At 35.1% G+C, this 16482-nt stretch overlaps 1 protein-coding gene across 4 annotated transcripts in view; it reads right to left on the minus strand.

Annotated features, from left to right (window-relative positions):
* Positions 1-12000: 12000 nt before the first annotated feature.
* USP15 (ubiquitin specific peptidase 15) overlaps positions 12001-16482 on the minus strand; it is a 113484-nt gene continuing 109002 nt past the window's right edge. For 2 of the 4 annotated variants that reach the window (XM_028533127.1, XM_028533129.2), the window contains one exon: positions 12001-13961. In XM_028533127.1, the coding sequence (XP_028388928.1) occupies positions 13779-13961 (183 nt within the window). In that variant the 3' untranslated portion in view covers positions 12001-13778. Of the gene's footprint in view, positions 13962-14375; positions 14536-16482 lie in introns of all 4 variants that reach the window. The other 2 variants (XR_004901539.1, XM_028533128.2) reach the window with 2 other exon arrangements.

A 16482-nucleotide genomic window follows, 5' to 3' on the forward strand; every position in this document is an offset into this window, starting at 1 on the left:
AATGAAATCATATGGTATTTTCCTTTCTGACTGGCTTATTTCACTTAGCATAATGTTCTCTAGGTCCCTCCATGCTGCGGCAAAGGGTACAATTTTCTTCTTTTTTGTGATTGAATAGTATGCCATGGTGTAAATGTCCCATAGTAGTTTTATCCACTCATCTCCTGATGGACACTTGGGCTTCTTCCATATTGTGGCAGTTATAAATAATGCTGCTAATGTTATTTGGAATTAGTGTTTTCAGTTTCTTTGGATATATTGTCAGAAGTGGGATCCCCTGGTCAAAAGGCAGATCCACTTTTAACATTTTGAAATATCTCCATACTGCTTTCCACAGTAGCTGCAGTCTGCACTTCTAGTGAGAGTATAAAAGGCTTCCCCTTTCTCCACATCCTCAGTAGCACTTGATGTTTGCAGATTTATTGATGATAGCCACTCTGATAGGTGTGAGATGGTATCTCATTGTGGTTTTAATTTGGAGTTCTCTGGTGATCAGTGACATTGAGCATCTTTTCATATATCTATTGGCCATCTGTGTGACCCCCTTGGAAGAAATGTGTATTCAGGTCCTTTGCCCATTTTTTCATTGGGCTGTTTGTTTGGTTTACTGTGTGTATTGAGTTTTGTAAGTTCTTTATAAATTTAGGATACTGACCTCTTTTTAGATGTATTGGTGAATATGTTCTTCCGGAAGATTTTGTGGGTTTTCTTTTTATTTTGTTGATGGTTTCCTTTGCAAAAACATTTTAGTTTAATGTAGTCCTATTTGTTTATTTTTCTTTTGTTGTCCTTGTCTTGGGAGGAATATCAGATAAAATATTGCTATGAGCAATGTTTGAGGTTTTACTGCCTATATTTTCTTTTAGGATTTTTATGGTTTGGGGCCTAACATTTAAGTCTTTTTTTTTTTTTTAAGATTTTTATTTATTTATTTTTTTTAGGGAGGGAAGGGAGGCAGATAGAGAGAGAGAGAAACATCAATGTGCGGTTGCTGGGGGTTCTGGCCTGCAACCCAGGAATGTACCCTGGCTGGGAATCGAACCTGGGACACTTTGGTTCCCAGCCCGCGCTCAATCCACTGAGCTATGCCAGCCAGGGGCACATTTAAGTCTTTATTTTAAAATTATATTTGTGTGTGGTATAAAGTGGTCTGGTTTTATTTTTCTGTACATATCTGTCCAATTTTCCCAACACCATGTATTGAATAAATTATCTTTAGCTCGTTGTATTCTGTGTTTGCTTCTTCTGTTGAATACTAACTGGTGATAAAGTTGTGAATTTACTTCTGCACTTTCTTTTCTGTTCCATTGATCTGTGTGTCTGTTTTTATGCCAGTGCCATGCTGTTTTGATTAATTGCTTCAAAGGTATTAAATACCTAGGAAATAATCTAACCAGGGATAAATGGCAGCACATACCATGTTCATGGATAGGAAGAATCAAGATCATTAAAATGTTCATACTACCCAGAGCAATCTATAGATTCCTGTTAAGATTCCAATGACATATGTCACATAACTAGAATAAATATTTCAGAAATTTATATGGAACCACAGAAGGCCCTGCATAGAAACAGTGATCCTGAGAAAGAAGAACAAAGCTGGAGAAATCACACTACCTAATAACAAACTATACTATAAGGTCATCATTTTAAAGGATTAAGGTGTTTCCTTATTGTTAAATATTGAGAGTTCTTTTCACATTTTTGGGTACAAGTCCTTTACCAGATATATCAGTTGCAAAGATTTTTCTCCCAGTCTGTCACTTGCCTTTTAATTCTTTCACAGTTTTTTTTTTTTTTGCAAAAAAGTCTTGCAATCTTTATAAAGTCTAAAGTGATATATATATATTTTTTATTTAAAGTGATAAATTTTTATATCATGCTTTTGGTGTCATAACTATGATTATTTTTGCCTAATTCATAGCAACAAAGATTTTCTTTTTTTTTTTTTTGCTAGAAATTTATAGAGTCTAATCAGTATTATTTCTTTGGTAAGTGTTTGATAAAACTCACCAGTGGAACTATTTGGATATAAGGTTTTCTCTGTTGGAAGACTTGCTACTAATTCAATTTTTCAAGTAGTTATAGGACTGTTCAAGTTATCTATTTTGTCTCGAGGCTTTTTAGTTGTCCTTGCTCAGGTATTTGTTATTTTCATTGAACTTGTCAAATTTAAAGTTGTCTGTAGTATTCCTTTATTCTTGCAATAACTGTATATTTGTAGTGATGCCTCCCCTCAATTCTATATTGGTCATTATTGTCTTCTCTTTTTCTTGATCACTGTGGTTAGAGGTTTATCAGTTATTGATCTTTTCAAAGAATCAGCTTTTGTTTTTATTTTCTCAATTGTTTTTGTTTTTCATTTTACTAATCTCTGCTCTTGTTTCCTTCTGCTTCCTTTGAGTTCAATTGTTCTTTTTAAACATTTTTTATCTTATTGTTTTTTCATCCTCACCCAAGGATATGTTTATTGATTTAGAAAGAGAGTAATGGAGGGAAGGAAGAACGAAGGAGGAGAAAGAAAGAGACAGAGATATAGTAATAGAGATAGAGAGAAATATTGATGTGAAATAATTGATTGGTTGTCTCCCATACACACTCTGACCAAGGACTGCACCCACAAACTTTTGGTGTACCAGAAGATGCTCCAACCAACTGAGCCACCCACCCAGGGCAACTCTATTTTATAAAATAGACTTTTAAAGTAGAGTCTTAGATGACTTGGCACTGCTCTTCTTTTACAAGCACTTAATGTTATAAACTTCCCCTAAGCCCTGCTTTAGGTATATTACTCATATTTTGGTATGTTGTGCTTTTTCATTTTCTTTCAATCTAATATATTCTCTAATTTTTTAAATGATCCTGTTTCTGTTTTTTTTTTTAAGAATCAATTGTTGACAGATATGTATTTATTACCATTGTATTAATATTTTTATCTTTTTCTTAAAGAAGACCCTTTAACATTTCATATAATACTGGTTTGGTGGTGATGAACTCCTTTAGCTTTCTATTGTCTGGGAAGTTCTTTATCTGTCCTTCAATTCTAAATGATAGTTTTGCTGGGCAATCTTGGTTGGACCTACATACAGGTCCTTGGTTTTCATCACTTTGAATATTTCTTTTTTAAAATTTTATTTTATTTTAATCATTGACTTTGAATATTTCTTGCCAATCCTTCCAGCCTGCAGAGTTTCTTGGGAAATCAGCTGACAGTCTTATGGGAGCTCCCTTGTAAGTAACTAACTGCTTTCTCTTGCTGCTTTTAAGATTCTCCCTTTAGCTTTAAAATTTGGCACTTTAATTAAGACGTGTCTTGTGTGGGCCTCTTTGAGTTCATCTTGTTTGGGACTCTCTGTGCTTCCTGGATTTGTGTGTCTGTTTCCTTCACCAAGTGAGGGAAGTTTTCTGTCATTTTTTGAAATAGGTTTCCAGTTTCATGCTCTCTTCTTCCAACACCCCCATAATGTGGATATTAGTACACTTGAAGTTGTCCCAGAGCCTTACTTTATCCTCATTAAAAAAGTTTTTCTTCTTGCTTTTCTAATTAGTTGTTTTTGCTTTCTTATATTTCAAATCAGTGATTTGGTTCTTGGTTTTATCTAATTGTTCTTTATTTCAATTAATGTATCCTTTGTTTTAGACCAGACTTTTTATGTGTGCTGTTGAGGACCTCACTAAATTCCTTGAGCATGCTTATAACCTGTGTTTTGAACTTTGCACCTGGTAGATTGCTTGTCTCTGTTTAGTTTAGTTCTTTTTCTGGAGCTTTGTTCTGTTCTTTCATTTGGGCCATGTCTTTGTCTCCTCATCTTGGCAGCTTCCCTGTGTTTATTTCTATGTGTTAGGTAGAGCAACTACATCTCCCAGGCTTGGTAGAGTGGCCTATGTAGTAGATGTCCTAAAGGGTCCAGTGGCATAGCCTCCCGGTTTACTCAAGCTGGGTAGTGAAGGTATGCCCCTGTGTGGGCTATAAGAATATATCCTCCTTTTGTAGTTGAGTGTTGATTGTTGTTGGCACATCCAAGGTCAGCCACTGACTGTGCTGTTTGGGGTCACTCAGCATAAGCTACAAAGTGATCTGCAGATGACTGCTACTTGTGCTGGGCTTAGAGGTGCCCAAATAAGGCCAAGCTCTGGACCAAGGCTGGCTGCTGGTAGTGCTGGACCTGGAGCGACTTAGCAAGAAGTATGGGGCTCACTGAAGCCAGATGCTGCTTGTTTGAAAAAATTTAGGAAAACCTGAAGCATGAGCCAAGACAAGCTATTTGTGTGAAAAAGCACTGGAAACAGTTTGGGTGGGCTCAAAAGTCGAGGGGGAGGACAGTCCTCAGGGAATCACCAGGGTGGAACAACAGTGTGAGCCAGGTTGATGGAGTCTCAGATATGGTGCTGCCTGCCAACTCTGTGGCTCTGTACAGGGAGGGCTCAGAAAACAAACAATGTCCTCTGCCAGCTCTTCTACCTGGTAGAAAACTGCCCCCCAGCTCTTGCCCTGATGTTGGATGATTCAATTCCTCCCCATAAGTCTATGATGCCTTTCAATCTGCTGCTCCCATGCTGGACTCAGAGGGAATGAGTCCAAGTAAGTCTGTGCATAAGCCCTTCAAAAGGAACTGCCTGAGACTCTAGCAGTTTGTCTTCCACAGCCTCAATCCTCGCTGGTTTTTCACAGCCAGAACTTATGGGGACTTATCATTCTGGTACTGGAGCCCTGGGCTCAGGAGCCTGGTGTGGGGCTGGGATGCCTTGCTCCTGAAATATCCTTCCCTGATTTTTATCTGCTACCAGTGGGAGCAGTACCACCCTGTTCTGTGTCTCTACCCTTCCTACCAGTCTCAATATAGTTTCTTCTTTAATTCTGTAGTATAGGATTTCCATTCAGCTCCATTTCTAATGTTTCTGAATGATGGCTGTTCTATAGTTTAGTTGTAATATTTTAATTAAAAAAATTTAGAGAGGGGAAGGGAGAAAGAGATGGAAACACATGCACGAGAGAAACATCAATCGGTTGCCTCTCACCTGCCCCCAACTGGGGGGTGTGGCCAGCAACCCAGGCATGTGCCCTGACTGGGAATTGAACTGGTGACATTTCAGATCACAGTGCAGTGGTCAACCCACTAAGCCACATCAGCCAAGACTAGTTATAATTTTGATGTGGTTGTGTAAGGAGTTGAGTCATACTTACCTATCCCTTAAGTCTATTTTCTAATTTCCTTTGTTACTGCCTCTTGGACCCTTAGGTTATTTAAAAGTGTGTTATAAAGTTTCTAACATTTTAAAGTATTTTAATGATTTTAAACATTGATTTCTAGGTTCTTTTACAAATTTTATTTTGTTGTTCAAGTACAATTTTCTTTTACTCCCATCCCAGCCCACCCACCCAGCCCTCTCCACCTCCCTCCCATTTCCACCCACACCTAGTTTTTGTAGTTTAATTCTATTATGTTTAGAAAACATACCTGGTATGATTTAAATTTCAGAAAGTCCCTTAAGGTTGTTTTAGGGACCAATATATGGATTATCTTGGTGAATATTCTATGTGCACTTGAGAAGAATGTGTACTTGACTGTTAGGTGGAATATTCTAAAACTATGAATTAAGTTGGTTGATAGTGTTACTCACATCTATATGCTTACTGACATTCAGTGTACCTGTTCTATCAGTTATGAGAGAGGCATCATGGTATCCCTAATTATAGATTTGTGCACTTTTGACATAACTACAGTCACCCTGGTTATAGTTACTCTGTCTTGTTTCAAACAGTTATGTGCACAGTATATTTTTCTTTTATATTTTACCTATTTTAAAAAATATTTTATTTTCAGAGAGGTGAACAGGGAGAAGAAGGGGAGAGAAGTATCAGTCAGTTGCCTCTTGCAACCCAGGCATATGCCCTGACTAGGAATCAAACTGGTGACCTCTTGGTTCGCAGGATAGCACTCAATCCACTGAACCACACCAGTCAGGGCTCACCTATTTGTGTGTGTATATTTAAGGCAAGTTTCTCATAGGTAACTCACATGGTTAGGACTTGATTTATTATCTGTGATTTTGTCCTTAATGGGTTAAATTGTGCCCCCCCCAAATTCATGTTGGTATCCTAACTAGTACCTCAGAATGTTACCATATCTGAAAATAGGGTCATTGCAGATATAATTGGTTAAAGTAAGGTCAAACTTCATACATAATACTGAATTTAGAATGTTATGATATTTTAAACTTATATTTGTTTAATGTCCCATCAGAAGTCAAATTGACTTCTAAGTCTTTAAAAATATGTACTCAGTGATATATCTGGGATAAAACAAAATCACAGTAAACACAGGGTGGGGTCAAAGTGGGTTTATAGTTGTTTATATGGGAAATAATACAATAATAAATAATACAAGAACAAATTGTTTCACATACTCACAACTATAAACCAGCTTTTGCCCCACCCATCCTGCAGAGTGATGTTTCAGATACTGAGCAAATTTCTTCATTTAATAACGATCACATACCATGCCCATCTTAACATCTACAAACAAGATGTTCCCACTGTATCATTTAGTCTAGTGGGGGGAAAACAGATGCATAAATTATATCTCAAAGTGGCAACTGGTGTCAGGAAGACCGAGAAAGTGTGTGTTGAAATAAGTCTTGAAGAATGTGTACAGGAGTTAGGCAAGTGAGATAAGACAGGTCATAAAAACTGAATACCAATGAGAGAAAACAGAGCTGTCGAACTGTATGGTACAGGAAGTTTGAGGGAAGGTGAGGAATTGGGTAAGTGAGCACCAGCTGAACAGGCAATCTGGGTGAACTGTTAGCGTACTCTTGGCTCTCTTGCTCAAGAAAGCTTATTAGAACCTGAGTGTGAATGATATTGAATAGCAATCATTGCTGTCATTTGTAAAGAGAACAACTATTCCCACACTTGGGTACTTCTTTATTCATAATAATACCTGCTGCATTCTTCATAATGCTCCAGACATAATTTAAAACTCTCATTTTGAAAGGTAGGTAATACTCAGTGCCAGGAGTGGGTGGCTCAGGTGGATGGGGTGTTTGTTAACAACCCTCTACAATTTAACTGCTCATTCTGAGAAAAATCATGTGCTTGCTAAGCAAATACACAGCTGCAAGAGTCTCACACTTCCTCCTAATCAGACAGTTCATTCCAAGCCCTCCTAGAAGGAAATCCTGGAGATGCTCTAGTTTGTAAAACAGAAAAATGAGAGGCAGAGAGGTAACATCATGTGCAGACAAGTGGTAGACCCACCAGAACTCAGGTGGTTTAACTCCTGAGTCTATGAGTCAGACTGCTCTGTTTTTATTCATGGTGTGGTTACAGGAGGACTTTAAGCTAAAGAGAGGAATAGAATCTATTTTTCAAAAAATGGAGATCATGCTGGCTAAAGAATAGACGATGGACTGAAGGACTGGTACTGGTGGCCAGAAGACACAATCCTGGTTAGTGGATCTGACTGTATATTTTTCAAAAGGGATGCCACATCTTAGTCTGCCATGGCATGCAGACTTATTTACTACTAGTTAAATGAAAATACCTATAATTATTACTGAACATATCCAACCACAATAAAAGCCATAATCTCTGGAGTTTGGATTGTTTCATATAATTTTAGATGATGACTTATGAAATTGGGGAAAAAAGATTACAAAATCAATGTCTGCTGAAGGCAGAGAAAAGATTCTAAATGTAAAAGCAGTGAAGTTAGGCTCATAAATACCTTTTAAAATTTTATTTGTTACCATATAACTAGATTTTAGTACCCAAGAAGAAATTTCAATTTTCAAGCTTACCATCATACCAAGACTTCTGTTCCAAGTCTTTCATAGGAGCTAGGAGAAAAATGTACACAAATAAACAAATATTAATTTGACTCACACTACTGATTCTCTTGATTTATAAATACTTTAATTTATAAACATAAATACTTTAATAATAACTTCAAAAGCTGGATCTGAGCCTTCCATTGAAGAAGTCTTTTATGGGCAATAACAGAGCTTTCCAGTTGTCCATGCTAGAAAACAGTCTTATTTTGCAAAGCCTGGAAGTTTCTACCTCCACATTCATTAACTCACTTAATCTTCACAAAAAACTGGTGTCATGGTTGAGAAAATTCAACCATGAAATTCTGAAGCAAATGTCTTGTTTAGAGCTAGCTGTGGTGACATGGTTCTAAATATAAAATGTTTCCTACAGTATCTCACTGCTTCCCAGCAAACACTGCCCAAGTATCTATTACTGATGTTCACTGTTTCAATCTGCAGGATTACTTCAACTCAAATAGAAACATGGCTCAAAATTGAATGTAACTGAATTTTATAAATTGGAGAGTTTTATCTTACTAAAGCCACTCAATATTTCAAAGTCCTATAGGAATTCCATTTTAAATTTAAAAAAATGTAATTTTTTCATATTAAATACTTTTTTTGGTTTTCCTAAATGAGAGCAATTCTAAAATAAGCCATGTTTGTAGGTTATTTTGTCTTAGTAATTTTTAGGACACTGTTAATTCACCACAGGAATTCGGAGGTTCAGGGGATGAACAAATGACCTGGGCATCTTGAGCTTCTTGCAGAAAATGAGTTAAAAGGGCATGATGGGATTAATTCTGTTGAACTCATAAAACTGAAAAACTGCCCAGTTGATATAAACAAAAAGATGGTTCTCACTAGAAAGGAAATAAAATACTTTCACTACTTACAGGGAGAGGTCAAGGGCAGAAGAAAGCAGGCCTTGTGAAAGAGTGAAGGCACGTACCTAAGGCCAGACATAAGCAGAGCATGGTCTGAATTATTTAAAGCCTAGTGTCCCTAAGAGTCAATTAGGAGGATGAGTAAGGAGTTACAATGTCTGTTAACCTCCAGTGTTCCTTTATGGTGTAAAGGAGAAGTCCTATAAAAAAGTTTTAATGTGACTTCCGTTTAACATATTACAAAGTTTAGGAATCCTGAAAGATTTTAAATAAGAATTAAAAAGCAAGGTAACAGTCAAGGTTTAAAACAATAGTTTGGGAAGTGTTAAGAATTTGTCACTACTGAGAAAAATGTTAAGAAAAAACATGATGGGAAAAGGCTGTTGGGATGTTTCCATATTTATTGTTTTACTTTTATGTGTATAAATTCCATTCCTTCACCAAGCTATATAGAACAAGCTGAAAGTTCCCAAGGAGGGAAAATTTTGAGCAAAATGAGCACCAACTTCAACCATGATTTTCTACAGAACATAGTTAATTAGCAATACAATTGAAACATTTAAAATATTTGATTTTGTGCATATTAAAAATATGCAGTCTTATTTTTCAGCATTTCCATTTAAAAGAACAATTTTCAAAGTTGCATTTTAGCTGCTTTGTATAGACATTTCTAGAAAAAAAAGACATAAAATACATTTGACTGATCTTCTCTCTGTCCTTTGACAGTCTAGTCCAAAATATTATGTCAAATTTTGATTTTAACAGTTTATTCACTTTCTGGATTCCCTTAATAACCTGGAGTTTTACGCTTTCACAACCCTGGCAATTTCCAGGCTCCCAAAGGCAGAGCTGAGATAGAATATAATCAGACAATGTATGATGTGGGGTGAGAATGCATATATTTGTCAAAAATAATTTTTGCATTGTTTCATATTATCCACTTTAAAATTCTTTACCCCACCATTACTGCAAATTAGGCTTGATCAGTATTTGAATTCTTACCATGTATATTTTTTCTTCCCAATTCTGATATTTAGAAAACTATTCTATGCAGCTTATAAAACTTTGAATATACTCATCCAATTTTGTTGCCTGAGCTTTCTGGAAATTCCTTTTCTTAATACATAGTAAATATCAATTAAACACATGCAAAACATACAAACTGAATTGAAATGCTCCCCAAGCTAGAATAATGCTCACAATTATATGTATTTTTCATTAGAAAAATTTGGTAACAAAACAATATAACATAGCTCTGCAACTTAATACGTAAGTCAGCAGGATATAAAACAACTCTTTTTTTTCTTTTTCTATCCCCTGGCACTTAAAAGAATTGTCAGTTATCAATAAAATTGTATTTTCAAGAGAAGTTGTTTAAAAAAAGCTTATTTTATTGTAGAGAAAAAAATGTGAATAAAGATTTCCAGTACTCTTCCTTGGCTTTAAAAATGAAATTTTCCTTTCCTTCTCAATCTTCTGAGATTTTAGAAAGCTTACTATTCCTTCCCCTAATGTACAAGAATTCTTCACATTTCTACCTTAAAAACTAAACTGGAGAGAATGTGCTCATCTACATTGTACAAGCAAAGACCACAAGCATACCAGGTAGGGGGTGGGTGGAAAGCAGGCAATAAATGAAACACCTCATCGGTAAAGAATTTAAATAAAACAGACTAAAAGTTGGCCTGCTTTTGATGATCACAATGCACCATTAATGTGCATTCCTGTGGTTAAGACTCCTACCAGAATGCCTCCCCCAACCCCTTGACTGAGACACCCCTTATCTTCTCTCAGAGTCTCCCAGCTTCTTTCTTATGTTATCGCCTCAGTGAAATTAGTTGATGAAAAATCACTGTCTTCATACTGTACCAATGGCTTTAGTGCTTACTGATCTTCATGCCCAAATCAGTATTTTGTGTAGTTTTCCTATCTAGTTGTCAGGAAAGCAAAGATTAAAATACGACTACTATGCAGATTATAGGAAAAAGCAAACATCTGAACAGCTTCTTTACAGAGTTTAATTAAAACTAAAGTAGAGGTGTAGAAAAAGTCATGAAAGTCAGGGTTGCATTCGGGGAAATGTAAAGAAGGGTCAGGTGAACGCTTCTTTACATTGTGATGAACCCTTAAGTTAGATGAACAAGATAAGGGAAAAATGCCATATAACATTTAAAATTGTAATAAATGTACAGAAGTTGAATTTTAAAAGGGAAAGGTTAATCAATATTCTAGCTGGTATCTTTCTTACTCAGTACTCAAATATTGAGCTGGGGATAAAGTTATTAGACTTCAAGATGACTTTCCATTTAGACTGAAGAAATAAGTAATGAGTATACTACATAGTTCACAAAGCACCTTCCCATAAACTACATGAGCTCATTTGAACTCTCAACAACCCTGTGAGGCTGTTAACAGTGGAAGGTATTATATACATATGAGGACAAATTATTGACTCCTCCACAGAGTAATCATGTGAGAACTTGAGAGTTTACTTACTGCTGTGTACCTTGGTTTCTCCATTTGAAAAATGGGGATGGTGACTGTTCCTACCTCACAGTTATTGTGGCAAATGAGATAATATATGTAACATTTAACATAGTACCTGGTCTGTGGTGAGTGCTCAATAAATGCTGCTTTTATTGTTATCATTATTTTACATGTAATGAGACAGACTCAGAGATTAAGTTCGAAGTCATATGACTACTAGGCAGCAAAGCTAGAAGTAGAAGTCTAGATATATTCTACTGGATATATTATTACCAATGAATATCTACTTTTAGAGTATAGATTAGCCTTTTATAAGACTTTTACAGTTTATTTTTTGCAGTTGACAATGTCATTTGTTTGACAAATCCAATGGCATTAATACCATGTCCAATGAAAAAACACTTCTTTTAGTGGGAATAGAATTACAGGTATTAAAAAAGAATGGTCTCTATAGATAATTAGGGTGGAAACTGAAATCTAGGGCTAGAAAAAGTTAATTTTGGCTTTTCTCTAAACCTCAGAAAAATGGAAATGTAGGCTATTAGCTGGTAGAGAGCGGAAGACTCCAAGCTCTGTGACTGCAGCAATATTCGTTTACTCTTAAGATGGTAAGTAGGTGCACAAACATCAGTTTAATGAATGTTTAAACTAAAAAAATAAACTTTAAAACATGTCCTTAAATGGTAGGATACACTGCTCTGATATGCCTTCTTTTCCATTTTTAACTACATGATAACTATAAAGTCTAGCATATAGTTAGTCATCTACCCATTTTTATCAAAAGATTCAGAGTAAGAAATAAAAGACTAAATAAGGCCTTGAATAGCTTTATTGAAATCTGTATAAATAAACATGCACATTTCAAATGTAAACTCAAGTGAACTCAAGTGCAGACAAAATTTTAACCTCTGTCATGCTGGAGGTTAGTTTACATTAAAAAAAAAAAAAAGAAAAAGAAAGAAAAAAAAAAAGAAAAGAAAAAACAAAAACAAACCCAAAGCAGCTTTTAAAATACCAGGATGGAAAACCAGCTTTAATATCAAGGTATAAAGCAAAGCCATGATCAACATACCTCATTTATTTATTATCCTGGTCAAATGCATTATTTTTTAAACTTTAAATGCTAACATAAATAAATAATTTACCAAAATGTGCACTCACAGAGTGAACTTTTATTTACAATACACAATTTATAATCTATTGTATTTGATTAGTTCAAGTGAAGAACATTATACTTTTTGCTTTAATAACAGTGGGACACAAAGCAATTTCTCAGGTAGTCGATAGGTGAAATGTGCCCCAGCATTTAGATTTTCTATTAAAGGCAGTATTGTATGCCAATTGACAATACATTCTTTGAACTAGATCAAAGGGAAAAAGCAGTGAATGAAAAATGTTTCAAATGTTCACACATATTTTTGGCATCCTGGATCCTTAAATGTGGTGAACTAAAATCAAATTCAAGGTTTGTATGCTTTATATACTGTACAGGTTCTAACTCTGGAACATGCAAATGCCAATTCTCTTATAGCAAGTTACCTTCTGAGAAATGCTGTAAGGCTATGGTGAATTCCATCAGGAACACACAAAGAAAGTTAACAGACCTACCTTTAAAGCCAATTGTCCATTAATGATTTAAAGGCCAGTATATGAAAAAATTTCTCATCCTAACCTTGATGTAATTATTACTATGGATACAGAATACTATTAAGTCTGTCCTTACATTACAATAATTGGGAGAGCTAAAAGTTGCCAAATTACCAAAAAATAAAAAATAAAAAATGGGGTAGAGAAAAACAGACAGCAAAAATTTTAATTGTGAACCAACACCAGATTAAAGATATGCATTTTAAAACAAGTCAAGAATTTGAATGTCTAATGAATAGATCTCAATAGCTGTGAAAAAAACTTACATTTAACTGAAAAATTACTTTAGATGGGGTATGAAATCTAGAACCTGTTTCCACAGTAAGATGATATTTAATGATACTACAAAAGGATATAACTTTTTCAAAATTGTTTCTTATCTCATGATTTGTTTTTTCAATAGGCCCACACTGATTACCAGGAATAGTTTGAAAATTTGGTTTTCCTAGAATACTACTGCAGTATTTATGCCACATTGATACTGCAGTTAAATATCGTAGTAGTATATGTGGCAGCCTAATGCACATGAACTAGATTATCCAAAAACTAAGTTCAGCCATAGTTTTCTTGCAGTATTATTAGAGCAAAATAAATGACCAACATCCACAAATTTAACATTTGTCATCAATTAACTCACATCCAAAAAATTAAAGAAAACATAATTCATCAAAACAGCAGCAAACTTAAAAGGGATTTATTTGTGATTTCCTATATATATTTAGCTTGTAAATACAAGACTGTAAATGTATTAAGAGACAATTTCTGTTAAAGTTTTCATTGTGTTTCACTTCAAGTACTGCACAAGTTAAAATCTGATAAAGGATTTACATTCGGTTATCTGAAACGCCCCATCTCAGACTTCTGTTTAATGTGGTGGATAACTTCAATTCAATAGATACCACCAGCAGGAAAGTCTCTCTTTTATGGCTTCTAGGACTTTCATTAGTTAGTGTGCATACAGTTTTCGTTTTCTATATCATTGTCATTATCATTGCTATCTTCATCACTTTCTAACGGGATGCCTGTGGCAGCTGAAGCACCTTTAGTTTCTCGATCAAGAGGGAAAAAGCCAGTTCCACTGAAAGTGTCTTGCCTCTGGTAGAAGAGTACATATGCTGCTTTGGACTGTCAAAACAAACAAAGGATGTTAAAAAGGTCATGATTCTCAAAGGTCACATTAAATATAGTAGGAATTTTTAGCCGGTACCCAATTTTGGGGATAGGGCATGAAATCAAATTAAGAAACCACACAAGGTCAGATGGAAGTTACGAACACTGATTAAATACAAGAGGACTTCTACTTATAAATGAATGAAGAATGGTCACTGGAATTTTAACATTTTTATTCTCTTCTAAGTTAGTTGGACAGATCAATAAATGCAACTATATTACAGATTAACCCAGTTACTCTATCATGGCATAGGATTCTATGCCTTCTTCCCTCCTGTCTCTAAGGAAAAGATAAGCTTTTTAAAATTCTAATTGCAACATTCTCTGTTTGCTCTCGAGTCCAACTTTCCTTCAGTCATCACTCTGTACCTTCAGTGAGTCCTTATCTTCTAGAATTAAGTCTTTCTCACAGCCCGGCTTGTAGTCTATTATTCATCATTCACTCTTCTGCACACTCCTCAATTCAATATGACCTAACTGTTGCACCAACCATTTTAATGAAATAGTTTTCACGAGGGTCAATAGTCTCCTATAAACAAATTAAATAAATGCCTTTTTAAAAGTTTTTTTAGTCAATCTCTCTATAGCATTTAATGTTTTACTACTCCTCTCTCCTGCATCCAACATCCAACAATTTTTAGCTTCTGTGATACCACTTTTCCTTAGGTCTTCTATCTCTATGGTTTTGTCTAACTTCTCTGAGAGTTCATTAAATCCTGCGCTTTAAAAAAAATTAATGTTCTGTCCTTAGCCCATCACTCTTTCTCACTGTGTATCTTCTTACTAGGAGACTCATTCAACCTACAGCTTCAACTGCTACCTAAAGACCCACAACTCAAACTTATAGAATTTGGAACTCTAGTCCAACTACTTAAGGAAAATTTCCATTCACATAGCTGTCACACACATACCTCAGACTTCAACAACACTTTTCCTATAGTTCATATTTTTGTGAATTGTGAAGAGTTTTCTTTAACTTTTTCCTCTCTGCATCTCTATATTTGTATCTTCATTTATATCTAAACTTAATCAAGTTCTTTAAATCCTATCTAGTAAATTTCATAAGTCCAGTCTCCATTTATCTGTACACTTATTACCACTGCTTTAAACTTATTATTATTACTTAAAATGTTTTTATTTTTCAGTTACAGTTAACATACAATATTCTATTAGTTTCAGGTGTACAACATAGTAAATTTAGAAGCCCTTAACTGCTTAAATTACATGACAGTGTCCTTTCTTTGGGGACAGACTATGATGGCCGTTTTTGCCTTTCTCAGTGCCTTCCAATATATCTTCTAGTGTTCTCAGACAGATGTTAAGATGCAAATTTTTTTAAAGGTCTCATTTATTTATTTTTAGGAGGAGTAAGGGAGAGAAAAAGAGAAGGAGAGAAACACTCATGTGCAAGAAATACATCAATAGGTTGCCTCTGGCATTTCCACAACTGGGGACCTGGCCTGCCACCCAGGGCATGTGCCCTGACTGGGAATCGAACTGGTGACCCTTTGGTTTGCAGGCTGGTGCTCAATCCACTGAGCCTCACCAGCCTAAGATGCAAATTTAATAGTGTTCTTCCACTGCTTAACAATCTATGCTTCTCAGACTTAAAAAAAAAAGGGTCTAAATAACCAAGAATGTCATCTTTCTTGGTCTGAGTTCCAAATTTAGCTAATTTCTGCCCCATATCCCTAACAAGAGTCTTTCCTTTCAGTAATACTAAATTATTTGCTTTTCCCCTAAATAACATCATCTGTCATGCCTCCTTACTTTTGTAGGTACTGTTCCTTTTGTGTAGAATATTTTGCTTCTTTTGTCTAACTTACTCCTATTTGCTTCAGACTCAGGTTAAACACTACTTTCTCTATGTAAACTTCCCTGCAGTGGTCCTATCTGCTTTAACCCCAAATCAGATATTTAATAGTGCTTATCATATATAATTGTTAATTTGCTTGTCTGTCATCTTTATATTATATCTCTTAAAATCAGATATTTGTCTTTTAACCTTGAAAAAGTCCTAAGTGTAGAAGGTGCTCAAATACTTGTTGATTAAATGAAGAAACACTGTTAAGATGGAAGTAACATCTGATTCATACAGTGTATATAAACAAGACATATTACTTATTGGAAAGCAAGTTACGTCAGTGCTGTCAAAGAGAGAGTCTTTGAAGGAGGATAATTGGCTATTTTGCAATGTTTTGGTTGGGAGACTAAACAGGAAAATATAATTGAAAAGTGAGAGATATAACTTTAAATTAGAAGTCTTAGACAAACTGGAAATGTAGTTAATTTGGGCATATGCACATTTTAAAAAATATTAAGAGTTCAAGCCTGTTCTTTGTTATAACTATAAGGAGATAAGCAACAGTACAAAGTTTATATGTCTATACATAGATTAAAAAAATTTGTAGGGAAATAATGCAAAATTATGTCTGTTCATCCAATGACAGATTAAAACCATGCCAATAAATGGCCT

The sequence above is a fragment of the Phyllostomus discolor genome, chromosome 2, assembly GCF_004126475.2.
Source record: "Phyllostomus discolor isolate MPI-MPIP mPhyDis1 chromosome 2, mPhyDis1.pri.v3, whole genome shotgun sequence".
NCBI classification, from domain to species: domain Eukaryota; kingdom Metazoa; phylum Chordata; class Mammalia; order Chiroptera; family Phyllostomidae; genus Phyllostomus; species Phyllostomus discolor.